The 27,848-nt window shown below is 33.5% G+C and overlaps 1 protein-coding gene across 1 annotated transcript in view; it reads left to right on the forward strand.

Annotated features, from left to right (window-relative positions):
- Positions 1-27,848, forward strand: part of Smp_157690 (putative von Willebrand factor type A domain-containing protein) — a gene marked incomplete at both ends in the record, with an annotated part of 123,574 nt that overhangs the window by 36,183 nt on the left and 59,543 nt on the right. The window contains 14 exons of the mRNA XM_018789482.1: positions 183-443; positions 1,147-1,180; positions 2,413-2,623; positions 3,652-3,939; positions 4,994-5,134; positions 6,832-6,969; positions 8,455-8,721; positions 10,009-10,161; positions 12,459-12,731; positions 14,099-14,230; positions 15,467-15,739; positions 17,194-17,453; positions 24,052-24,259; positions 27,370-27,774. Of these exons, the coding sequence (XP_018654921.1) occupies positions 183-443; positions 1,147-1,180; positions 2,413-2,623; positions 3,652-3,939; positions 4,994-5,134; positions 6,832-6,969; positions 8,455-8,721; positions 10,009-10,161; positions 12,459-12,731; positions 14,099-14,230; positions 15,467-15,739; positions 17,194-17,453; positions 24,052-24,259; positions 27,370-27,774 (3,044 nt within the window). The remainder of the gene's footprint in view (positions 1-182; positions 444-1,146; positions 1,181-2,412; positions 2,624-3,651; positions 3,940-4,993; positions 5,135-6,831; positions 6,970-8,454; positions 8,722-10,008; positions 10,162-12,458; positions 12,732-14,098; positions 14,231-15,466; positions 15,740-17,193; positions 17,454-24,051; positions 24,260-27,369; positions 27,775-27,848) is intronic.

The following is a 27,848-nucleotide window of genomic DNA, read 5'->3' on the forward strand; positions in this document are numbered from 1 at the left end:
GACGTCAGAACATCCAACTTCTCGTGTAATTTTAGGCAGAAAATATATAAAAAATCCTTCTTTTTCATTGCTCTTTTATGATGAGAACTATGACTATCATTTATTATCATTATTATAAGATATCTTTCCTACAGTTACCTAAAATAATCATTGATTACATGTATTTTATACTGACAAAATAGATTAGAAAATGGTCAATGTATAAAACGTGAAACTATTGAAGAGAAACAAATCATATGCCCTAAAACAATTCAACAAAATCAATCCAATGAAAATCAATATTGTGATCCTAATTCATGTCAACAAATAGTAACAACTTATCAATGGAATAAAATAGGATGTAAATGTATTCAACAAAGAATCACTATTCCAAAATTATGTTGTTGTACAAATCGTATACCTAGAATTAAACGAATTTGCTCACCAGATGGAAGTTATAAATCAGTAAGTAAAAGTTTATAAACTTTACTGTATGATCAATTTGTATAATTTTTACGCTTGATAAGTTTGTTCATTTGTTCCAAAGGTGTCTAAGACCAAAAAAATATAACTATGTATTAGTGATGTCGAAATATGTTGATAAAATATGAAGTGATGATGATGTTTGAGTTCTGAAGAAAAAGTGTGTTATGATTAAGTTGTTACATTTTATACTTTTGGAATACTGTAAGTAAGACCGTGATAATCTATATTTACAGAAAATTATTCAAGAATCTTGTTTTGTTTTGCGAAAAGAACAATTAAATGAAAGTTTGTAAATATATAACAACTTTCGTCTAAATTAGAGAGAATAGTTTCACAGTATTTGGGTGCTGAGTTGATGTAAGACATTAAATAGGAAAAATATATTTGTAAAATCTCAGCGAATGAATTTGAAGTAAATCCAACGTTTCGCCTGGCAATCTGGTCCAAGCTTTTTCAAGGAAAGTTTGTAAATTACCAACAGTTTCCTGATCTCTTCATTGTTCTCTTCTAAAACTGTCTAGATTCGACTCATTCAGATAATGTGCTTTTAGGATAATTGAGTAACTAATCTATCGTATTTTATCCAAACACCACGGTAACATATTGATGATGATATCACTAGACAATCTGACTATTATTTAGAGATACATTAAAATGAGTTCTACTTTGATGCCTATATAGTAATATAGACGATCATATCCGTTTAAAAACAAAAGTAAGCAAGTTTCGTAATGAATTAATGTATGTACAGATTTTTTGAAAGGTATTGCGCTAATATATCACATAGTTCTGATAATCTTCGTCTTCTTATCACACTATCGAAATTAATGTATGATTATCTGATTATCTAAATAAAACAATCTTATGTTACGCTACAAATTGTACAGTAAAGAGAAATGGTACATTTTTAAAAAAAACTATCCAATCGTATTTATATTGAAACAAAATAATGTAGTGACTATTTTATTTGCATATTAATATCCATCTATAGTGCAATTAAAAAATGGGGAATGTGGTTAATATAAATTCAATTCATTAGTAAATCATTGAATCAACTAAAAAGTTTGAGAAATAATCGAAACCAAAAATTGAAGGTAGACTAAATAGTGAATAGTTTCAATCTAATGTTTCAAGTAGGCAGATAAAAGTCATTATAAATGAGAATAGAATTCGAATGACTTTTATTTACTCACTTCTCGATAATCCTACTATAATCTTTATATATATATATATATATATATACGCCTGTTACCCTTCATGGTGGAGTATAGGCCGCACCCCAGTATTCTTCATCCAACCCTATCCTGGGCAATCATTTCCAGTTCTTTCCAGTTGTTATTCATCCTCTTCATATTTGCTTCTATCTCCCGGCGTAATATGTTCTTTGGCATTCCGCTTTTCCGCCTTCCTTCCGGATTCCAAGTTAGGGCTTGCCTCGTGATGCAGTTTGGTGATTTCCTCAATGTATGTCCTATCCACTACCAACGTGTTTTCCTAATTTCCTCTTCAGCTGGAAGCTGGTTGGTCCTCCCCCACAAAACTTGTTGCTGGTAGTATCCGGCCAGTGAATGTTGAGTATCTTGCGTAAACAACTGTTTAACTATAATCTTTCATTATATAGTTACATATTTAATATTTATTCTCTGATACTTTTTTCATAATTTCTGGTTCAACTAATCGTTTTTTTTTCATTATTTTAGTTTTGTCTATACGTAATAACTTTACTTGAAGAATTGTGAATGTGTTCACAAATAACAAAAAGTTATTACTATAAGCAATATAATTTGCTATCTTTTATGATTTGACAATGCCGATGTTAAGTAGCTTTATAGTAAACTTTTAGAAGTGAATTCCAATTCCTATTAGAAAATTTTTTGTTTTTTACTCGAATAATTGTCTTTTGTAATCAAAATAATTTACATACTCCAATATTGACTACTTCCATAGGTTGCACAACTTTGGAAATTACATAATGGACAATGTGTCAAGACGAATGTCGTTAAGAATCTTCCACCACCTGTATGTAAACCTCAAGATGTAACACCGATAGGTCCGTGTGACAAAACAACTGGGAAACAACCAATTTTAATTACACGATCCATAATTGAAGAATGTGAATGCAAAGTGGTGTACAGAGAGAAACGTGATCGAATATGTGGTATGTAGTGTTGTATATTATAATTATTGCATTATTCTGTAAGTGAACTACATTTATCCACACATATTGCATTTTAGAGCATTTTCATAATATAAAGGAGGAAGACCAATCCTGAGACAAAAGCAAGATTAAAGACTGTTTCCAAATCAGCTAAATAGTTTTTCGTCACTGTAATGAGGCTGAAAATATCGACTTCCAGTTTTCATAATAACAAAACATTGCATATTGTAGTCTTGTGAAGTTTTTAAACAAAGTTTGTCATTTCTTTGAGTTAAATCTCTTTTAAAATATAGCTTATGATTCTAACTATGCCCTTAATGAAAAGTGATCGAGTGAGTAATCTATCGGTTTGTAGTTTGAGCACTTTCAGCTTAACTGGATTGTGTTGGCAGGATCCGAAAAATTCCTCGAGAAAAGCTAAAAAAGGCTCTGAAAACGCTGAAAAACATCTTATCCAATCAGCACTTAGTAGAAGTTTTGCCAGAAACATCTAAAAAGTGAAAAGTCATATGTCGCGTTTCTGATTGCATGATAATATATTCTGCTATTATGTTTAGTAGCGTTTCAGAATTTTTCGGAAGCCTAAGGCCATCAAAAAAAGCTATAAATACCCTAGATTTTCTGTACATTAACGAACTATGGGGTAAAGAGTTTCCTCCTTATTTCTCTCCTTTTCTCTCGTGTTCAAGTTGGTGTATAGATTTAGCCTGGCTGTTACTAGAGAGTTTAGGAAACTGAATCTAGCGTTCAATTAGAAGACTTATCAGATTGACTTCAGAAGACTCCGTTACAATAATAAAACACTCGAGGTATTTACGAACTGGTAAAACGTAAATGCAAAATTTTTTTATTGAAATTTCGCGCTTCAAACTACATATCATTTACTTTGAAATTTAAATATCAGTAGCTTTAGCCCTGGTGCAACTTAAATTTACTACTTATATGCACCTATTCCAGACTTTTTATTATTGTTATTCTTTCTTGTTTTTGGCTGATTCTTACAAATATTTTGTATACTTCTCTTATAGCCTGTCAATCTCCAACAGTTGATGTAAAGCCATGTGATCCAAATACATGCCTTCAACAAATCACTACAACAAAATGGGCAATTGAAGAGAAAGACAAAAAATGTCATCGGTTACATCCTGACATTAAAATGCGTCCATGTTGTTGTCGACGTGAAGTTAATAAAGATAATTTATTTAAAAAATGTATTCCTACTGATGGACAAACAGAAATTACAAATCGTACATATTATTTTAATCCACAGAAAGAATTGTGTGAATTTAAAGATGTAAAAACACTTATTAATCTTGGTGAGTTAAAATATTGAATATCAGTAGAGATATGTCTAACTAACTAACTGTATGAAATTAAAGTTATCTATTATTTAAATAAAGAATAATCAACACGATGTTTTAATGGTTTATCATTGAAACAGATAGATAGGGAAAATCAATAACAAGTAAAGATTGATGCATAAAGTTATTTGTCGTGAATTGGTTGAGTTTAGACATCAACACCGTTGGATACCGGCTCAGTGGTCTATCGGTTAAGTGCTCTAGCGCGAGACTGGTAGGTCCTGGGTTTGAATCTTGCGAGGCGGGATCGTGGATGCGCGCTGCTGAGGAGTCTCACAATAGGACGAAACGGCCGTCCAGTGCTTCCAGGTTTTCCATGGTGGTATAGCTTCAATTGATTCATGATCTCAACTATATAATATTTATCTATTGATTAAGCTACAAAGCATAATAGCGGGCGAATAAACCAATAAAAATTATGATAATAGGTGGATAGATATTGAAATACAGTCGGCTTTTTGTGAAATATTACATTAAAGCCCAAACGAATAGAAACCAGAACGTCCATTCTCATCCCAATATACTGTACAAGATATAGTGTACGGATATACTATAAAAAATCCAGGTTTATAATCAACTTACTAAAATGATAGCAGTAATAATACTTTTCTGCCATCATACTCGACTCAGATTGTAGCATACTATTTTATAATTAATTGACAACAATATTTTTTTACAAAAAGAAACCAGAGTTGTTATTACAGTGCTTGGAGTCTAGAGTGTTAGTCCGTTGCACAACAAATCGCTGTATGAATACATCATTTCTATGTGAAAAACGAAGTTGAACTGACTCATTTAGCAATGATACCTTATAATTAGGCATCATTTGTAAGAGAAAAAGCACACAAACTAAGAAAATATGAGATACCTAATTTGTTAACAATAGCTGATTCACTTGTTCCATAATGCTGTGATATATTCTTGGTCAAATTTTCCGATTTTAAACAACATTGAAATTTGAAATTTCTGAGATTGTAAACTGATAATGTGACTTTGTCCTTTCTTTCAGTGTGCCCAACTGAAATAAATGTTGTTAAAGGTAGTTGTAATTTAGTCAATGGAATTGCTTTGGATAGTATAACATCATGGGAAAAATTAAAATCACAATGTAAATGCGTTAAAAGGACAAATTACCGGAAACGTATATGCTGTAAGTGATTTACATACTGTTTAAAAGATAATAAATTAGTATAGGATTATGATAATTTCTCACATAACATTGTTAATTCCAATCTTGCATCTTGATTCTATAATTATCTCCATAGTGTTATTCGAAATAATACTAATCTGTTCAGTGATTAATGTCTGTTTAATGTGAACTACCAACTGTATAGATTACACTTTTTTAAAATTTCATTTGTCAGTCAAGAGAGATTGATGATTGAAATGAGAATCTACAAATTAACCGTTACACATTTCAAAGAAAATCTTTGTGCTAATGTGATCATTTGATGGTTAATGATTATTATTTTAAAGTGTAAAGTCACAGAGAAATTGTTTTGTAATCAGATGCCGTAGGTATTCACGGTTCGGTCTATGTTGAGTATGGTAGACACATTTTGAAGGAATTTGAAAAACTATTTCATTTAGTTATAAATAAATTAATATATTTGTAATATCCCAATGAGTAGAAAAATTAGATTTTCTGACGTTTCGTGACTCAGTGTAAGCCACTTCTTCAGGGAATATTCTACCCAATGCTCAATTTATTCAAAAAAATATTTCATTTAGAATAAGTAAATCTATATTCATACATTTCGGAGTTTACGTTTTTTTAAGAGAAAAAATTTGTTTAGGAACAATTTCTCGCCTGTTTCATCTGTTAACTGTGAATTGAAATTCATTCAATTTTTAATCCAACAACAGATCAAAGATAATAAACTATAACTATAACAGGACTCAGTAGCTAAGGGGATAGCGCTATGGCGTTTGAAGCGAACGGTACTGGGTTCGAGTCCCAGAGTGAACATTAACTCTGAGATGCAGATACATCCAGCTGACGAGTCCCAAATAGGACCAAACGCGCGTCCTGAATTCCACTGATAGCCACTATCCATCTCTGCTTATAATAAACTATAGTTTAAAAAACGCATATTAGGTTTACTGTTTGAAGTATGAATGGAACTTTGTTAAATAGTATCAATCCATGTTTATCAATTATTTGCTAAATAATTTATTATAATCAACCATAATTAACTTATGTTAATTTAGTAAAGGTCTATATTAGCTTTTCTTTTCAAAAATATTTAGACTCAAATGAAGAAGCAATAAAGTACACTTACCGGTAGATTATATATTCATAGTTTTTCACTGCAGCTTGGAAGAACCGTATTCTTAGTCAGTTTTTAGTGGGAATTCCTCCGCTTACTTAATGATGTTATTGGGACTTTTACAATAGTAACCGCAGATGTATACGCTCTTTATCTTCCCTTAAACCTTGAGATTAAAATTGCTTCATATCTGTCTTTCTTCTTGTAACATATCTTTATATACAACCTTTCTTTTATATATTACCACCACTAAATTAACTACTTCCATGAATTCGATGTTCATCTTGTTGTGTTAATAAACTATGTCAACTTGGACCGATACATATATGTGTCTGGTCCTACGTTGTTGATGACTGAATGACCGACAATAGTAAACAGGTTTCAACAATATGTAACATTAATTGATGAACTAACGAGAATAAAGAAATTATGGGCGAATAGTTCAATCAATATTTTAAGTACATTTTTACGTATATTATAACTGTAATCTTTATGCACACAGGAAAGGTACTTCATACTTAGTTCTATTTGTAAACAATTTTATGTTGTAATCTTTTTTTAAAACTCTTTTTTATAGCTTGTAAACATTTGGACAAACAAATGAAGAATCCTATCTGTTCTAAACAAACTAATATGTTATTACAAAAGAAAATAGTTCATGAACTACAAAATGAAATATGTCAACCTAAAATAATTTGGATGAAGAAAGTTGTGGGTAGGTTATGATTATTTAAATAAATATGAATAATATGACAAAAAAAGATATTAAACACAACAGACTATTCTCATTGTAGTTATCATTTAAATGATATTGATAAATCAAAATCTGACAGTAAATTTTATTAAACTTTATCAAACAATAAGGGAGTCAAAGAAGATATGAACTATGGTGGATACAGAGTTACAATTTTGGTTCATTTCATTTATTCGTTATATAAAATCTCGACCACATTGCTTCTATATTCTTGGTGTGTACGCTCGCAGTGGGGTCTACAAAATGTTGCTCATGATCGATGAAACAATGCACGCAACCAAGTCTAGATAGAAATCGATATGATCTCTAGTCATGTTTGTACTTTGTGGTATCTGGCTGCACATACTCTCATATAATTGGTACTAGCGTTGTATCCTCTTAGTTTCTCAGGTGCTGAAAGAGTCGCTTTTGAGACCTGGGAAATATACTTAAGGAAGTTCTGATTACCCAGCCCTCTTTAACACTATTATTGCGTTTATGTTTTCTAACGAATGTTTCGTCGATTTCTACACACCTTCCGATTCCTCCAAACGATTGATACAAGCTTATCATTTTTATTGAACACATATCTCGACACTGTCCATACCATTAAACTGCGGAAGTTTCAGTAATATCTGTAAAAGTTGCCGTCAATGTTACTGGTACTTTTATTATCCACTTTGCAGCAAGTTTCATAACCTCTCTTGGTGTCAATCAGGATGGAGCGAAAAAAGTCCTCATTCTAGCAAACCTTTTCCTCCAACATACAAACATACCAAATACAACATCGTCATGATAGTCGACACATTGTTCAGGAGTCATTTGAACACCAGAATCACGAATAAAGAAACTTCTCGGTATTCCCATACGTTTTAGCCGCTTAACTACAACGTACTACTTGACATCCACTGTTGAGAGATCGTACATGAGCATTGAATATTGAAATAGGTGCCATGACTTTTAAACCGCTCAATCATTTCTGTTTGGGTCATTCATAAATTATAGTCGCTCCCAAGTAGGCTAGCAATCTAAATACGTTGACATCACATAAATATTATGGATTTTTACCGAGATTTATCACTAATTGGTGTATACCATGAATAATTAAATAATTATTTTCCCTTAGAAACCTTACATAAAACAACAGGTCAATATGAAAGACAAGTATATCGGTATTTTATCGATTTATTTATCGATTACTGAGACCATCAGAAAGATATCAAATGATATAGAATGTAAGCTATTGCATTTGTCTACAATGTAGTAAATCATTTATGTTTACTTTAATTAGAGAATAAATGTAAGTATAGCTAAACGGAATTCTGAAAACAGTCAAAACACTTCACCATATTTTACACTACCATATCTTTAATTCTTATTTATATAATAATGTTCAGTATACTCTATATTTTCCATAGTGTATCTAAAGTTATTGATAAAAGTTATTTCTTCAATATTTTCATCCAGTTTGTCCAAGTAAAAAAGATGTCGATGTCAAATGTGATCCTGTTACATGTAACCAATTAACCACTATAAGTTGGTTTAATAATATTGGATGTAAATGTGAGAAACAACAAAAATATATTCAAGGAAAATGTTGTTGTCCTAAACCAGTTGAATATAGTGAATGCACAAATAATGGAAGTTTGTTAATTATTAAAAAAGTAACATATAAATTGGATGAATATAAAGGTAAATGTGTCAGTCAAATAGATCAGTTACAGAAGAATATCGGTAAGTAGTTGAATTACAAGAAATAAAAATTATAATTTGGAAATCATTTTAAAATTATTTTTATGATTATTTAGCTGCACAGTTGTGAATATAAGTCAGTTCTCAGAGTAGTTCTTGTCATAATTTAACAAAGAGTCAATAGAATAAAAAACTGAATAGTTATTACATAATAGTTTTCTTTTGGTTCTCCTAATGATTTCAGTCTGTAACACAAATTTATTTTCAAAATTTACGTTATTAAGTTTCGTCTTTTATTGATCAATCAGGGTTATTGATCTACTACCTACTAGATCCAATGAAATAACCATCTATAAACATATATTCTAGGTAACATGGTAGACAAAATACAAAATAATTTGGTGTATTTTGATGGTATTTTAGTAGCAACTGGCTATATGTGTTGTCAGTTAACAGTGAAGTGTACCCATTCACGTTCACGTCAAATGATATGATAGTACACCAAGTGTACTCAGACATTTGGCAAAATGCCCCGAATAAAACATTTCTTATTTCTTTAAAAATGTGGTAAATTGAGTTAGAAGTAGGATAATTGATAAGTATTTTATTATCAGAAGGGGTCTTGTGGAGATTTTAGTAATTTTATAGAGTTGAGATCATGAGTCAATTGAAGCTAGACCATCATGTGTGGATGTGTACTGCTGAGGAGTCCCATAAAAGGACGAAACGGCCGTCAAATGCTTCCAGGTTTTCCATGGTGATCTAGCTTCAATTGACCCATGATCTCAACTCTATGAAATATTTTATTTTCGTTTTAACTAGTTTTGAGAAAATATGTGGTCTTCTTAATGCTGGTAAAATCCAACTGAAGAAAGTGAATCTTCTATTATTCAAATTATATTTTGCTCTTTGATTAGGTGTTTGACCACCTGACTAAACGAAGAAAGAGTATGGAAAATAAAATTATTTATTAAAGCCAAGGGAGAGATAAGGGTGTTACAAATTTCTTATGAACACAAAGACTTGGATTGTTGGATCGAATTCCTATAGCTTCTGCTAGATGTAAGAGACGAGATCTAACCCCATCAGGAAAACTAGTAGGAACACGATAAATAACTTTAAATGACTTAATTCTGTCAACTATAAGACCGCTATCGATCAAGTGTGAAATAACCGAGCTCCGTATTGTCTTGACAGTACCTTTTCATTATTGAGATACACATGCTTTGGGAAAATGATATAACATGTCCATTGACCTTGAAATCAGATTTTTCTATTATTGTAACTAAAAAATCCTCTCTTTAACCATCTAATTTTTTGGAATTCCAGCATGCCCATTGCCAGTAATACATAAAGAGAATTGTACTGCGGGAAAGACTTCCCGTAAAGTGTGGCGTATTATTTACACCCTTAGAAAGAGTGATGAATCTGGAAAAGTGACATGTGAACAAGAAAAAGAATATTTATATGAAGAACCTTGTCGTAAGTAAACGATTGATGCTCAATTACTGATGAAAAACTAACATTTTATCCAATACCTGAGCAAACTAAAGGCTGAAGGGAAAACTTAATAAGTCTCATTTGTTCGATGAAGGTATTCACAGGAAATTCTTTATGTGCATAGATTCTAGAATCAAGATTATTATTACACTTCAGTGATTATGTATTTCTATTCGTCATCTGTCTCTTTTGTGTTGATGGAAAGTTAAATAGGTTGAGTCTGTCTGTTTCTAAAAAATAAAACAACAACTGGTTTGTGAAAATTTTTGTCAAAGGAAAGGTTATTCAATACATGTACCCTTAATTAATCAGTGAAACTACAACGTAAATAGTTATTTCTCACGAATAAACAACAGTATTTGTTCACTTGTTTGAGACTGTGAAATGATCTCATTTAAATAATAAAGTCTATGACAACATAATTCTAATCTGTCTTTCATTAGTAAAGAATTAGTGTAACTTGAATCGGTTTATAAGTGAAATAAAATCGTAAGATAAATGATCAGAATAAATATGGTTGACATAGGGTGAGATAGAACAATGGGATTATAAATCAGAAATTACGTAATATGTAGAATAATATGAATTAAGTCAGATACAGTAGATAGGAGTGGATACTGAATAAATTTCCCTAAAAGGTTAGCAAGTGTGATAATAATGATAATAACTGGTAAGATGTGTAGATAAAATAAGTTTAGGACATAAAAATGAACATTAATCAAATTAACGTCACCATATTATAAAACTGATCATTAACAAGTTGACCCTGAAGTTGGCCAGAGTAAAAACAGCGGCTGGACATATTTTTTTCGGATGCAAAGCTCTAGCTTTTGGATCCGAAATAGCAATTGCCTCAGCCGTCTGAAGGATTCTCAGTCTGACAGAATTAGGTAGACTGCTGTTAACACGATATTATTGTTGTGGAAGATTGCTGGATGTTGGTTCTATGTCACGTCTGAACTAAATGGGCTAAAATGGAGTTATAAGCCGTTTTGACTACACCTTTGCCTAACCACATTGGGAGGTGCTCACGAGCCCGAGTATACAAATTCCTAGAACATCTGCCTATATAACTTGCCCCACAGGAGCATTTGAATTGATAGATACAGAAGGAAGTGGCTAGTCTTGGCAATTTATCTTTCAACATCGGCGTGATCATTGGACGTGTGGAAAACATTAGTTATAGTTTACCTGCATTAAAAGTCCTTTGGATTGATCTTCGTAACTTCACTCTTAGCATTTCACTAGGTGCATCGCCTCTGAATTGTAGACGTATGTACAGAGGCTTTTTATTCACAGTTAAACATTTTTTATGCTCTCTTCTATTAGCTATGTTTTTATTTATAGATTACTCCGGGTATCCGTTTTCTCTCAGGGTCATGTATAATGCTTTTGTTTCATGTTTGACCGCATCTCGAGAGCATATGGTCTTGATTATATGGTGTAATGTCTTAATCAGGTTCCTTTTGTATTGTAGAGGAACAAAACTGAGAAAGTTTGTATACTGAACCATCCACGTTGTTTTCCTGTTTATGTTTCTCCTTAATGAACCGTCTTTACTCCTTGTAAGTAGAACATCTAGAAAGGCTATTCTACCTCCATTTTCCTCCTCACATGTGAATTTTATGGACGGATGAACTGATTCAAGTTAACACTTCATATCAGTCATCCCAACATTAACGTTTCGATTTCATTTTATATGACAAACACTTCTTGATTCACATGTTACAGTTATAAATGATGTACTCTGCCTTAAAATTGGTCAATTTTTTATGGATTATTAATTTGGATTTATAATTGTAGAACCTGATGAGAAATTATTGAAAAGAATATACTTCGTTCATATAATTGTGTTTTAATATGATGGGAATTTTTCAGCAATAAGTGTGACCTAAAAAAAATAGGTTAATCTAGCACAATTTAATTCATTGTAACCATCCACTTAATATCATTTACGGATTCATATTTCCATTTATCAGAGGGCAGTAGAGTTCATAGTTTAACAATTGGAAATTAAACCGCTTTTCTAAAAGTGATCAATAAGAGATACCCAGTTCTACAATCGAATGATCATTGAGTAGTGACAAATATTATGCTTGCTTAGTCCTTCCAGTGTTGATCGGATTCTATAGATCAAGTTGCAATGTGACCACTAGTCACGTCGCGTCCATTATTTTGAAATAATCAGTTCCATATGTTTACTTCATGTATACTGATATCAAAATTAGTAGTCTAAATTCTGTCATTTTTTATCAATAATGTTAATATTATACCATCAGACTGCCGAAAACCTAAACTTACAAGAAAATGTCAAAACGGAAATAAAATACTCATGAAACATGTAGAATATCTTGTCCAAAGAAATGATAAACGATTCTGTTCTGTACGTCACTACATAAAGAGGATTCCAGTTAATTGTCGAGTAAATGCTGTACGAATGAAAGAGGAACCCTGCGAAAATAGTTTGAAACGTATTACTTTCATGCATGAGATTTTGGATAAGCAAACGTGTGAATGCCGAAGTCAGGTGAAAGTTGAATTTGAAAAATGTGGTAAGTATATTATTTTTCTCACCCTGGTTTAATTATGTGTAGTCTGTGGGTAAATCTGAATAAAATACCTTAGTTTTTCATAGTAGATAATCAAAGTCTTCGTGCTTTCTACTGTGAATAATATGACGTAAAAGTCAGTTTAATCTATAAGCAAATCATGTAGACGATTTTTCATGATATGCTTGGTGTTATTACGGGTTCACCTTACTCGATAAACGGAACGAAGGTCAAAGATACAGTGACACGATAGGCTATTCTAATCCTTTGTCCCCGGCCCTGATAACTAGATCAAGAAGTCTTGATGAGGCGTAGAGAATGTATTCTACAGGCACCCAGAAAATACGAGGTCACTAAGCACACAAATCAAGCCTATTTATACAATGATAGAAACGCCCTTGTGAGAGCCACAAAATAGCGTAATAAAAAAGTATGTCAACCAGTGACAGTGAAGGATTTCCGAGTGGGAAATATAAGCTGTAGGTCAACTAAGCGTCTCTTGGAGCGAAAAAATAAAATTCAAATTTTCAGAATAAAATTACAAAATTAGGACTTTTTCCAAGTGAGTTCTGGGGATCTAACGTCCTCAACATTTCAGTGTTTCATTATTATGGTAATATAACGGTCTACTACATAGGAAGAGAATTAACCTTAAAATCTTGAAGTCTACAGTCATAAGAAGAGTCAGTAATGGAAAACGACAGTTAACGTTAACATATTTTGACAATTAAATCTGATCTTAAACCTCCTCATATTCAAGGAAGTCACCTAAACTGATACATAAATGGTTTTCATTTTAAAATGAACAGTAAAACTCATTCTGACGTAGAGTAGCTCAAGATTATTCTTTGATACTAATCAGATATAGTGATACTTAATTGCAATGGAGATGGATTTTGTTAATAGTACCAACCATCTCTTCATTTTGATTAAAATGATGTTTCATAAGATATGATAATTACTAGTTCCAGCTTTACTTCTCGTAAATATTATTGTTCACGTCTGCACTTTTCCTTTTTTTGCGTTGCTGTTATATTACATAAAGAGCATTGAGTAATCTCATTCTATGTTCGTAATTATGAATCGTAAACCGATTTACTAGCCAACTGAATACTTTTGGACCGGTGCTTAATTTGCATGAAAATAGAAGTAGATGAAAAAAATTATTGCTCATCACTGATAATAACTGAGATAAGTGAATAACAATATAAAGATTCAATCAGCGTATGCAAAAACTGTGCGATGTATCATTCGAAGATCTATGATACAAAGAAATTCTGATCAATATCATTCAGATTAAGTCACTGTCTCTCATCAGTTATACAACTCAAAATTAATTATTGTGCATTTTCGAATCATTTTTTAAATAGATTGTGACAAAGATAATCGCATCACTGAATTTTGTCAAAATGGTGTTCGAGTTGTGAATAAAGAAATTAACGTCTTCAGTCAATTACAAGGACGTTGCGTGAAGTCGACTGTACGTAGCGTACGTCCTGTAGGTAAGTCGATTCACTTGATTACTTAGTTATAAAATGTATCTTGATAATGACATTGGAGATGAACTGTGTCAACCTCGAGTAAGCTGCTCACAAATTACCCTCCCAACTTTTCGACGTTTCTCATACTGAACTGTTATTTCAATGCGAAACATGGTCATGGACATAGACCATAGTTCCTATAATCGGACTTTCGAATGAATAACTCCAACAATGAGAAAAAAAAATCAAAACTTCGGTATTTTCACTATATCAAGACTAGAATATTCCTTAGTCTAGTGAAATAAGCGTTCACTTTTAAAATCAGAATGTATACCTAGTCAGATTATCTGATCAATGTAAAAGGTTTTCTAAGATTATTTGTATTCATTGTTGTTTACCAATATCGCCTTTTCCACAACTCTATGCCAAAAAAAGCTGACTACGTGGAAACACATCGTTGTAAACTTTGTTTAATCTGTTTTCTAAATCTCTAAAAATTCAAATCTAAAAAATCCTTTGACATATTCGACTAACAGTAGTATTTGAAATCCATGCCAAGACAAATTAATTTTTTCAACCGAAGAAATTTAAACCAAATAGTCCCTTGATAAACATGGTAGGGAAAACAAGGTTTAGAGGGCAAAAATGTTCCTTCTACTTTATGGAAATTGAACTAGGTTAATGGTGAGTTTAATAGCAAAAGTGTCAAATATGCTATGAAACTGGATCTGATTACTGCAGTCTGTCAGTGATTGAAAAGATTTTTCAATTTTCATATTTGATCAATAAAGGGATTTTCTTTGACTGGAAAATCAGTTTGCAAACGCACAGGTACTCGATTTATTTTAAAGCTACTTATGGCATACATATGTAGTGAGCGAGAACTCAGGTGGGGACAACCAGTTTTATTAACACAAACTACAGAATCCCTTGGTAAAATATGAGAGCCATACATTGAATACTTCATTTCCTAAGTTCCATCATTTTTACTTCAAATTCCTATGTCTGTCGAAATAAGTAATATACACTACACGCATATATAAATATCATTCTACAGATGACCTATTAATCTACTCTTAAATATTTTTACCAGTCAAAATAATGAAAATTAGTGATTTAATGAAATGTTTCCACCTTATCTGAACGGTTCAAAGTTCTATATTATTGATTTGTGGTGAATTACCTTTTTGTATTCATCGAGTTTTAGGGCTTGATAAAATATTAATGCACAATTTTTCCTCGAAAATTCCTTTTTAGTATGTTTAACCAAGCATCAAGTTATTAAATCCAGTGGATGCGTTATTGAACGTTCAGATGGAATTTATTACTCTGAAGAAATACGTTGGGAACAAGCAGTTAATTGTAAATGTGTCATTAAACGTCGTCAGATACTGCGTTTATGTGCATGTCCCAAACCAACAATTAAAAAGCAGTGTTTAGATACAGTAAATTTAGCAACTTATAAAAATACATTCGTAAATATTGGAGGTCAATGTATACCAGATCAAGAAGTTATCACTACTGAAACACGTAAGTTTAAAACACAGAGCCCAAAGTTTTACTGGTTTGATGAAATTTACTCTAATGAGTTTGAGATTAACTGAAGTATTATGTATTCCTCTTTGCAGTTTAAAAAAATCCCCATGGAATATTCAAAAACGGAATATTTGTGGGAACAATTGTTTTCAATAACTTCATCAGGCTCTATAGTCATAGGTCCATAATTATTATGATATTTTACAAAGGCTAAAACAAAGCATGTCCTGATAAATGTGACAGTGTTATATATTAAAAATGGTGAACGTTTGCATCCGTTACTTCGAAATTGCGCTATTTGTAAATTAGAAAGGTCATTTAATAGAGGTCAGAATTATTTTTAGTTAAACAATATTTAAATAGTTGAATTTATGAGTCAATTGAAGCTAGACCACCATGAAAAACCTGGAAGCACTGGACGACCGTTTCTTCCCAGTATTGGACTCCTCAGTAGTGTGCATCCACGATCCTGCCTCGCGAGATTCGAACTCCTTTCTTAATATAATCGGTTTAATAATTATACAATAAGTCGTGTGAATAAAATGTGTAGTAGAAAAATTTCGTTTCCTCAATTGAGGTAATAATAATAATACCTCCGTGTGAATATAGTACGTAATAATAGTAGTGTTATCAAGGTAAATACGATAAAAAAAGATTCACGTGAATTAAACACTATTCAGTTAACATAGTTTCTAAAGGTTTAAATAGTTTCATGTTATTAATTTTGAATACAAGACAAATCAAACAAAATAATACTGCGTGAGGCATAAATTATACATTCAGTTTGGATTAGCAGAATGAGGATTTATGGAGATTGTAGTACTTTCAAAGTTGAATTCACGAATCAATCTAAGATATGCCACCATTGGGAACTTGGAAGCACCGGACGGCTATTTCGTTCTAGTATGGGGCCCCTCGGCAATGAGCACCCATGACCCCGTACGCGGGACTCTAACCCAGGACTATCAATCTCGCACGCAAACGCTTAATCTCTAGACAATTGAGTGGGTATCCAACGGTGCTAATGTTTTGCTTCAATCAATCTATGATCTTGCGCAACCCTTCATCCATTGCATTAGGTTGAACTATACTCAAAACATATTTTCTCATTTTCAGTACGAATCTCTTCAGTTTATTTCATCTCACAGGGATTAATATATTTAGAAAGAATTAACTAGTGTTAGTTGCATGAATTGAATGAATTCAAGTATATACATTATTACCATTGTTTAGTTAAAGTTAATCGCCTCATAAATTAAATAAAGAGAATTGTATTTGTTTAGTGATCCAAATTATGTAATATTTTGGATGATCTAATTTTTAAGGAAAGTGTACTTTATTATTATATAAATTGATCTGATAAACTTTTAACTACTTGCTTGCTTCATTTGTAAATGAGATGACTTTATTTTTATAGAGCAAACTTTTGTTTATAATTATATCAATAGGTTGTCAAGAAAAAGCTCAAATAATTGATAGATCAACATGCGAAAGTCAACCGTTAAATAAATTTGATTTAAGTAGACCTCCTTGTTTAGAAACATTGAAAATAAGTGTACCAACCATAGTGAATTGTCAATGTCAATTAAAAACCATACAAATTCAACGTCGATGTTGTACAAGTAGGCCAAAAGTGAAACAGATATGTGATCCAGTTAAAGGTCGATGGGTGAAAGCAGTTGAAAATTATGTACTCGCTTCGGGATCGGTAAGTAGAATGTACCAAAAAATTATTAATCTTGATAAAAAAAAATGTGCCAGACATCAAAAAGTATATAAGTATTGCTTATTTACTTACTTACGCCTGTTACCCCTCGTGGGAACATAGACCGCCGACCAGAATTCTCCAACCAACTCTAACCTGGGCAATTCTTTCCGGTTGTTTTCGATCGCTATCCATTTCTTTATGTCTGCCACCGATTCTCAACACAATGTGTTCTTTGGCCTTCCTCTCTTCCGTTTCCCTTCAGGATTGCAATTTGAGGCTTGCCTCGTGATGCAGTCTAATGACTCTCGCATTTTATGTCCAATCCACTTCCATCGTTTTTTCCAAATTTCTTCAGTTAGAAGATGGTTTGTTCATTGCCATGGTAGCTTGTTGCTGAAAGTATCCTGCCAACGGACATTGAGTATTTGGCATGGAAAATTGTTTATAAATACATGTAGTTTTTCTATGATGGTTGTAGTGTGGTGTATTCTACTTATGTTAACAGACATAATTAGTATATAACACTGATCAGAAGTGGAATGCCAGTCAAAATAAGGTTACGAAGATTAAACTGAAGAAAACAGAAAAGAATTGAGAATTTGAAGAATCATGAAGGATGCAAAGGACGATTGGTGAAAGATTTGCAAATGAAGTATTTAACACATGGTTTTCTCATTTTATGAAAGCACTCTATAATTTTGCATTGAATGATAAATTGATATTCTTCACCTGAGTTCTCATTCACTACATTAGTAGTTCAAGAAGTTTCAGCTCCATACAGTAGAACTTTCTTGATGTTTGTAGTCAAGATCTTTACTTTAATGTTGGTTGACAGTTGTTTTGAGTCCTATATGTTCTTTAACTCTAGGAATGCCGCCCTTGCTTTGTCGATCCTTGCCTTTACATCAACATTAGATCCTCTTTGTTCGTCAATGATGCTGCCGAGGTAAGTAAAACGTCCCATCTCTTCCAAGGCTTCTCCAACGATTGTGATCGAGTTGGTGCTCTTCGTGTCGCTTGCTTTTTCCTGCTTTTTCTCTTGTGTATGTTGAGGCATACTGCTGCAGAGGATGTTTTTACACTGATTGTCTTGACCTGCGTTTGTTGGTATGTATGGGACAGAAGAGCTAGGTAATCTGCGAAGCCTACGTCAAGCCAGATCCAAGATGTCAATTGCGTTCAGTAAATGCTTTTTCTGCTTCTTGAGACAGCATCAGTGCACCTTTTTATGTGTGCGAAGCATTTTCTTCTTGATGACCTGAGAAAAACAGTACCTCTACCGAAGCTAATATTTCCTGTCCAGCCTTGCTCCAATGGATTTCATTCATCAGGGAAACCGCCAAGTTGTATCTCCCAATTACCGCAATTATTTGGCTGGTCCTCCGAATCTCCCACATTGCCTGAACATTCCATGTGCCTATTTTAATTGTTGCTCTGGTTGTCAGAAGGAGCATCGGTCTCTATATTTCCGAAGAATCTCAGCTTCCACCATGAGGCGTTATAATTATTCCAAATGGAGATCCTTCAACTCCCAGGACAGAGTTTGAATGGTTTAAATGATTCTTTCTGGTTAACGTTTTCTTAGCAAAGTTATCTTCTACGAGATGGAGTTGCTGACCACAAGCCCAACCCTCCTCCTTTACTTGGACTTGGGATTAATAGTAACCCTAGAAGGACTACATATGGAGTTAAATAAATGATAATTATGGGCAAAATAACCAATACATAATAGCTTTTAGATTTCATCACAATAGATTCGTTTCTGAAAGGGTCAGCGAATTTATCATGCTCAGATTTGTTTATACGCATACTCGCGGTACATCGTGCTGAGCCGTAAAGTCATTTAGCTTAATTTTAAATGCTGTAAGATATTTATTTTAACAGTTCAAATATTCTATGGATTACGGGAAACAAGTGTCAATGATGGATGTTGAGCTTGTATTTAAATTCCGTAGGCCAAAATATCCACTTTTTTAAGTGTGTTCTGCGTCATAATTTCAAACAAAAAAAATACTAAAATCGTGTTTCATATATACTAATATATTACCATTGAGCTGAAATCAGTGGTCAGATTTCTCGTTCTTTACTCAATTTATCTTATTATCTCTTCTTCTTCCTCATGAGTATCGTTGAGTGATACAGTTTTCAGCCAACAATTAAAGTTACCATTGTTTTAATTGTTATTTTTCCTGATATTAAATTCATTTCAGTGATTATTCAAATGATTTGAAATTGAACAGTCGATAGGCAGAACGTTGTAACTATTGTTAGCTTATAATACCTAGCTTACCAGCTTCATAAAAAAGAGTGCCGACGTCTAATTGGTTATTTTCTTCCAAGTAAATTTAAATTCCTTACTTATGATGCACTATCATCACTGTTAAGTAGTTCAATATTAATAGTTTTTCGATTATTGGAACTGTAACTAGTCAGATAAACAGTCCAAAAAAGTAAATATAAACTTATCAATGAGATATTAAATGTGTAATATCCGTGTAGTATATACAAAAATAACGAATGTGATCAAAGTGACTCATCAAATTAACAGATGTCTTTATCTAACATTTTACAAATGCTTAAGTCCTAGGTTCATCACAGTACGACATCCACATTACTGCCTCCATTCTTTAAAACATATTGATTATACAGACGACAGTAAAAGAGATGAGCAGTTGTTACTGTTTGGTTTCACAAAACTGTCTTATTAAACAGAGTGATTTGTGAAGATTTTAGTATAGGTTAAAGGTAATTTACATGATATACTGACGTTAAGTGATGCACATTTGAAGGCTAGTAAAGATTGAAAGTTGAAATTGTGAAGTGAGATAAGTTGAGATTCCATTTTTTTTCCATTTACGCCTGTTACCCCTCGTCGAGGAGCATAGGCCGCTCACCAGCATTCTCCATCCAACCCTGTCCTGAGCCTTCCTTTCCAGTTCTTTCCAGTTGCTATTCATCCTTTTCATATCTGCTTCTATTTCCCGGCGTAGTGTGTTCTTTGGCCTTCCTCTTTTTCGCTTCCCTTCCGGATTCCAAGTTAGGGATTGAGTCGTGATGCAGTTTGGTGATTTCCTTAATGTATGTCCTATCCACTTCCAACGTCTTTTCCTAATTTCCTCTTCAGCTGGAAGCTGGTTTGTCCTCTCCCATAAAAGGCTGTTGCTGATAGTATCCAGCCAATGGATGTTGAGTATTTTGCGTAGACAACTGTTTATAAATACTTGTAGCTTTCTGATGATGGTCGTAGTAGTTCTCCACGTTTCAGCTCCATACAGTAGGACTGTCTTGACGTTCGTATTAAAGATTCTGACCTTAAAATTGGTTGAGAGTTATTTTGAGTTCCATATGTTCTTCAATTGTAGAAATGCTGCCCTTGCTTTGCCAATCCTCGCCTTTACATCTGCATCCAATCCTCCTTGTTTATCAACGATGCTCCCCAGGTGCTTGAATGTTTCCACCTCTTCCAGAGTTTCGCCATCAAGTGTGATTGGGTTGGTGTTCTCCGTGTTGCATTTGAGAATCTTGCTTTTTCCTTTGTGAATGTGGAGGCCTATCGATGCGGAGGCTGCTGCTACATTTGCTGTCTTCATCTGCATTTGTTCGTGTGTATGAGAGAGGAGGGCTAGGTCATCTGCGAAGTCCAAATCATCTAATTGATTCTGAGCTGTCCATTGTATTCCGTATTTCCCTTCAGATGTCGAATTCTTCATAATCCAGTCAATCACTAGAAGGAAGAGGAATGGGGAGAGTAGACAGCCTTGTCTGATTCCGGTCCTTACTGGAAATGCATCTGTCAGCTGTCCTCCATGCATGACTTTGCACTGTAGTCCATCGTATGAGTTTTGGATAATGTTGACAATCTTTTCAGGAACTCCATAGTGTCGAAGAAGTTTCCATAATGTTCTCCTGTCCACGCTGTCAAACGCCTTCTCATAGTCAATGAAGTTGACGTATAGTGATGAGTTCCACTCAACTGATTGTCCAACGATGATCCTTAGTGTCGCAATCTGGTCTGTGCACGACCTATCCTTACGGAATCCAGCCTGTTGATCCCTAAGTTCGGCGTCTACTGCGTCTTTCATCCGATTCAGAAGCACTCTGTTGAAAACTTTTCCTGGTACTGATAACAAACTGATGCCTGTGTAGTTCTCACATTTGCTCAGATCTCCTTTCTTTGGTATCTTGATGAGATATCCTTCTTTCCAGTCCATTGGCACTTGTTCGTCTTCCCAAATCTTCTTGAATAGAAGGTGAAGCATATTTGCAGTTATTTCAATGTCTGACTTCAGTGCTTCTGCTGGTATATTGTCAGGTCCTGCCGCCTTCCCACTTTTGATTTTCCTGATGGCCATCTTGACTTCTTCGATCGTTGGTGGAGTGACATCTATAGGAAGGTCAGTGTGGGCTGCTTCGATGTTTGGTGGATTCAATGGGGCTGGTCTATTCAGCAGTTCCTCGAAGTATTCTGCCCATCTTTTCCTCTGTTCTCGAATCTCAGTGATTGTCTTTCCTTCTTTGTCCTTGACTGGTCTCTCTGGTTTGCTATATCTCCCTGCCAATTTCTTCGTTGTATCATATAGTTGTTTCATATTCCCTTCTCTTGCAGCTTTTTCCGCCGCCATTGCTAGTTCTCCCATGTATTTCTGCTTGTCGGCTTTGATGCTTTTCTCCACTTCCCTGTTTGCTTCTGCGTAGTCTGCTTGTGCTTTGACTTTCTCTGCTCGTGTTCGGCTGTTGTTAATTGCTAGTTTCTTGTTCTTCCTTTCTTGAATTTTGTCCAGGGTTCCCATAGAGATGCATTCCTTGTGATGATGCTTCTTAGGACCAAGAACCTCCTGACACGTTGAAGTTAGTGCTTCTTTTATCCCTTTCCAGTTATCCTCCAAAGTAGTTTCTTGTTCTTTCAGTAGATCCTGTAGAGCCTGGAACCTGTTGTTGAGAGTTATCTTGAATTCATTGAGCTTGTCAGTATCTCGAAGGAAAGCTGTATTGAACCTTTGTAGTGCTGTTTGTCCAGTTGTCCAGTGTTTCTTTAGCTTCAGTCTCATCTTGGCCACAACCAGGTGGTGATCTGAAGCTATGTCAGCTCCTCTCCGGGTTCTCACATCTTCCATTGATCTTCGGAATTTTTTGTTGATACAGATGAGATCTATCTGGTTCTCTGTGGTTTGGTCCGGTGAGATCCATGTAGCTTTGTGTATGCGCTTGTGTGGGAATATTGTGCCGCCTATAACCAATTTGTTGAATGCACATAGGTTTGCAAGTCTCTCCCCATTTTCATTTCTCTCTCCTAGTCCATGTTATCCAATTTTATCTTCATATCCTGTGTTGTCCACTCCAACTTTAGCATTTAGATCTCCCATTAGGATTGTGAAGTCCTTTCGTGAGCACTTCGCTATAATTGATTGCAGCCTTTCATAGAACTGATCTTTATCATAGTCGTTGCTATCATTGGTGGGTGCATAACATTGGATAACGTTCATTGTAATCCCTTGCTTCTTTGTTCTGAATGATGCTTTGATTATCCTGGGTCCATGAGATTCCCATCCTACAAGTGCATTTCGTGCTTCTTTGGACAGCATTAGAGCAACTCCCTGAGTGTGTGGAGCATTTTCCCCTTTGTGACCGGAGTACAGAAGCATCTCTCCTGTACCTAGCCTTTGTTGTCCAGTTTGTGTCCAATGGGTTTCGCTGATTCCGAGTACTGCCAAGTTGTATCTCCTCATTTCCATTGCTATTTGGCTTGTCTTTCCTGTCTCCCACATTGTCCGGACGTTCCATGTACCTATAAAGAGTGTTGCTCTGGTTGTTAGAAGGTGCATCGGTTTCGTGACTTCCGAAGAATTTCGGCTTTCATCATGAGACGTCATAATTATTCCTTCAACTCCCAGGGCAGAGTTTAAATGATCTGAATTATTTTTTCTGGTTAGCGTTTTTTTAGCGAGTTAGCTTTTCTACGGGATGGGGTCGCTAACCCCATGCCCAACCCTCCTCCTTTACCCGGGCTTGGGACCGGCAGTAACTCTAGAAGAGCTACAGGTGGAGTTAAGTTGAGAATAAGTTAGAAAATTTTCGAAAACACCAGATGACGACCGTATAATGTTAATCATTGTTCAAAATCTGTAAATGGTAAGTAAAGAGCTGGTTTGCGTTTTTTAGCAAGTTGGTTTTCTACAGGATGGGGTCGCTAACCTCATGCCCAACCCTCCTCCTTTATCTGGGCTTGGGACCGGAAGTAGCCCCTGGAGGAGCTACAGGCGAAGTTTAAGTAAAGATCACTTACCTGGTATTCAAATGATTTCATGCTACCTGATAGACCTGTATATCCCAAGTTAGATCTTCGTGTATATTTTCGTATAATTCTAGTCGTTATAAAGTAATAAAAGTTAGTTGTTCAATGCTCCCTGTTTTCCATTGGTCCTCTTTGTGGTGTTCACAGCATCTTCTTGTCTACCTTTTACGATATATTGATTTCAATTTAATTTCTAAAAGAACTGATTCAACTTGAATTTCAGTTTCTTATTCTACCGGCATATTAAGGTTCTGTTCGATAATAAACTATCATATGTTTGTTTGTTTTTACCTAATTAAATTGCAGATATTATTCAAAAGAGATGATTTGATTGTTTATGATCAAATTCAAAAGGTGACTAGTGAACAACAAGATCAAACTGTTGTTTGTCCACAACCTGTGAGTTATGAAAACTGTGATAGGAAAACCGGTTTATTAACCACAGTCAAAACGTACTATAAACGGATTGGATGTAAATGTAAACCAATAAAAGAAATTACAAGAGGAAAATGTGGTAAATTTAACACAATATTGTATAAAATTTGTTTGATTTTAATTGTGATTGGACCCCATGGATTTTTTTATTCTTGTCTTGTCAGGAATCATTACATTTTCTAGCACATTATACCTATTTTGTGTCGAGATGTAAAGCGTCTACTTGTTAGTAGTTGACAGCGAAATTCATCACAATGGTTTTTACTTATATTTCGTTTATCAGTCATTTATACTAGTGCTTAAATGAAAGTCGACACCTGTAACTTCATACATCAGAGCATAATGCAATCAACTTCTGTGATCAGAATTCAAAGATCAGTGATTGCTTCCGTTTTTCATTTATATCATTGATTGATCATGTTATCTGATAATGAACTTGTCCATACTATCTTGGTAAATCATTTTGCATGATATTAGCAGTTTTCATTCCCCTATCTAATAAACTATTCAAGTGGTCATAGATTTTAAGGTTGTGATTTGTGAAACAGTTTCTTGAGAAATTTTCACTTCAGTCATCTAAATTATAATGGCACTATACCAGTATGCCTAATCAGATGTAACACTCAACAATTAAATTTTCTACTTTCTCTTTATTCAGTTAAGTAATCTAGAAACACAAATCACTTTGATTTATTTAAATACTAATGGAATTTGCGAAATCTTATATTGAATAACTGATAAAAAAGCTGATGAGTATTAGTTTGTTAATGTGCTGAATATAGAGCTTATTATTCATGCTCATTCACAAAGTAACTGTTATTATTATTGTTAGTGGCTTGATTCAATATTATACTTTTGATACAACATAGGATTCTCAACTCAAAGTATTTCAACAAGTTTTCTTTTCTTATTTCTTGATCGATCCTCCCGATAAATATTGATTGGTCACCAGTTAGAAGTTAGCAGTCCAATCAATCGACATCTGAATAATGTATATTCTTTTCGATGGATGCTGCCAGCAACCGCGGTATCTCTAATTGGACTCTTTTGGGACTTGTACAGTGAAATGTAGTAAACTTTTCACAAACGCACCTGAATAGGTTATGCGACTAATCGGCATAATGATGTGTTAAAACAAACAAGAAAACAGATAACTTGTTAAAATGTCCAAATGGCAAGAACAGGTGGCCCAGATATCCAAGCTGGTCACTTGTAATAAATATTCCATGATCACAGACTAATGTTTTCGTCTGTAGTGCACAAAGCTTTTGTTATTCATCACAATAATCTCTGTTATTATTCGTAAAAAATGTTATCCATAGTATTAGAGTACTTTTCTGATAAAGGGAATTAAGTTATTCAGTGACTGGAATGTGAAGTTTTTGAATTTAGAAATAAATATTAGTAAAGTATGTTGTTGGTTTTTTCAATGTTTTCGCCAAAGGTAAAATAATTCCAATCTTATCTGTTTTTAATGGGAATTAATTATGTAAGTGGAATAGTTGGACTTAAATGTATATGAATGCTTATTGAGATCTTGCGAAATACCCTATTAGACTCATTGGTATATGGGTTGGAAATAACAAAAAAATTCATCATTTCCTTAATTTTTTATAACATTTGAATTTAAATAGGTATCATTTCCACGGCTTGATTTGATAATTTCGAATAAATTGAGCATTGGGTAGATTGTTATAAATAAATCAACATATTTGTAATATCCCAATGAGTAGAGAAATTAAATTTTTTGACGTTTCGTGACTCAGTGTAAGTCACTTCTTCAGAGAATAAATAACCATTTTAAAATTAGTCCAAGTCTAAATAGTACTATTTAATTTACTTACTTGAATTTAAGTTTATGAAGTAGGCTATTAGTTAAATGAATTTGTGAGAATAGTGGTAAGAATGATTGAATCTAACTTAAAGCTAGTTTAACAATACTCAATAATCGAATCATTTAAGCAGTTAACACATACACTGATGTTAAGGAGGCCAGTATATTTGTAACGATATCAACGATTTAGCCTAATTAAATCCAATGTTTCACTTGATCATCGGATTTAAGCTTTTTCAAGAGAAATTTATTGCTATGTACTATTAGTTTTATGATTGCGTCATGATTGTGACAATGAATTAACCAGTTATTTGATTTGTTGACTATAATAAGAATAGCATACACGTACATTTGCATTTTTGGTAAAGTTTTGTGTGTTTATGTTGGGTGGTCGATTTGTGAAGCTTTTATGGTCATTTTTTGACAAAATCTTCTGTGCTGAAATCAAATGACATTGAGCTATTAGAATATCTCTGCCAATATCTAATAGTGTGTTTTGTTAATATCAATTTTCAAAAAGTTTTGTCAACATTTATTCTCTCATCGTTTAGACGTCGAATGTCTTTTCTTCTGAATATACTTTACATAAAACGACTCACATACTCACTATAAGTAGAATCAACATTTGAATAATATTGAATATTGCATTTTTGTAAAATTCACCCGTACTATCTATGATAACTTGAATTTTTTCACGGATCGATAACAGTGGGGGAAATCAGTGAAGGCTAGGAAACATTGAACTGCATTTCACCGACAAGGCTCAAACCAGATTGTCTTTAGACTAGCAATTTGTATGCTGGTTAACTAACATATTCTTCGTGTTATCACAAAATGGAGTTTTTTCCAGAAAAAGTGTGCTACATTACTAAACTGCTTATTTCAAATCAGACGTAAACAATCACTCCATATTTATCAACTAACCAACGGAATGTGATTATGTATGGCTTCATAAATTATGCAAATAACTGTACATGATTCGTAACATTATTGATGAGCTGTTGTATTTACTGAACAGTCATAGTCTTTAACATATTTCTCTCTAATAAGTCAAGATATCATTAGCGTTCCATGTCGAGAACATTTATTTTACTTATCAAATGGGACGTTATAGATACTTACAGTTTTGAAAGTAAGCTATTTGAAAATAATTCCTTTTCTGCACCAGCATAGCTTAGCAAAATGCGAAGTAGATCAATTAAATATGATATTTTGTAACCTGTAATGGATCCATAAAATATATCTTTGAAGTATTTATCCAGTATTACTAACATATATTTCGAATGAATATTTTCTTGAGTGTAATAATGTTTTGTCAAAAGATCATGCCTGATTTATACGTTCTTTTTTACAAGGTTGCCCACCAAGAAGACAATGGATTTCACAATGTAAGCGGAATTTCCGTATTCGTCGAGTAATTTCATTTACATTAATAAATGGAACATGTGTACGACAACAACAATTTGGTAAACAACGTTGTGGTTGCCCTAATCCCATGAACCGTGTATATTGTGATGGTGATGGACGTTGGGTAAAATGTAATACACAATATGTATATAATCCTAAAACACATGCATGTCGATTATTAAAACATTGTGTACGTTGGTTTGATGAATGTCCTCGACCGAAAAATCGTATTGCTTCTCAATGTAATTTACAGACACAATTTAAACAATTAATTCAATATGTACATTTTGCAAAGAATAAATCTAGTTGTAAATGTGATGCAATTGTTAAAAATGAATGGACAGAATATTGTGGTAAGTGAAACATTAATTATTCAACATAAAACAAAATGTATTATTAGGGATAACTGTCACATAAAGAATCATCA

This window comes from Schistosoma mansoni, chromosome W, assembly GCF_000237925.1.
Source record: "Schistosoma mansoni strain Puerto Rico chromosome W, complete genome".
NCBI classification, from domain to species: domain Eukaryota; kingdom Metazoa; phylum Platyhelminthes; class Trematoda; order Strigeidida; family Schistosomatidae; genus Schistosoma; species Schistosoma mansoni.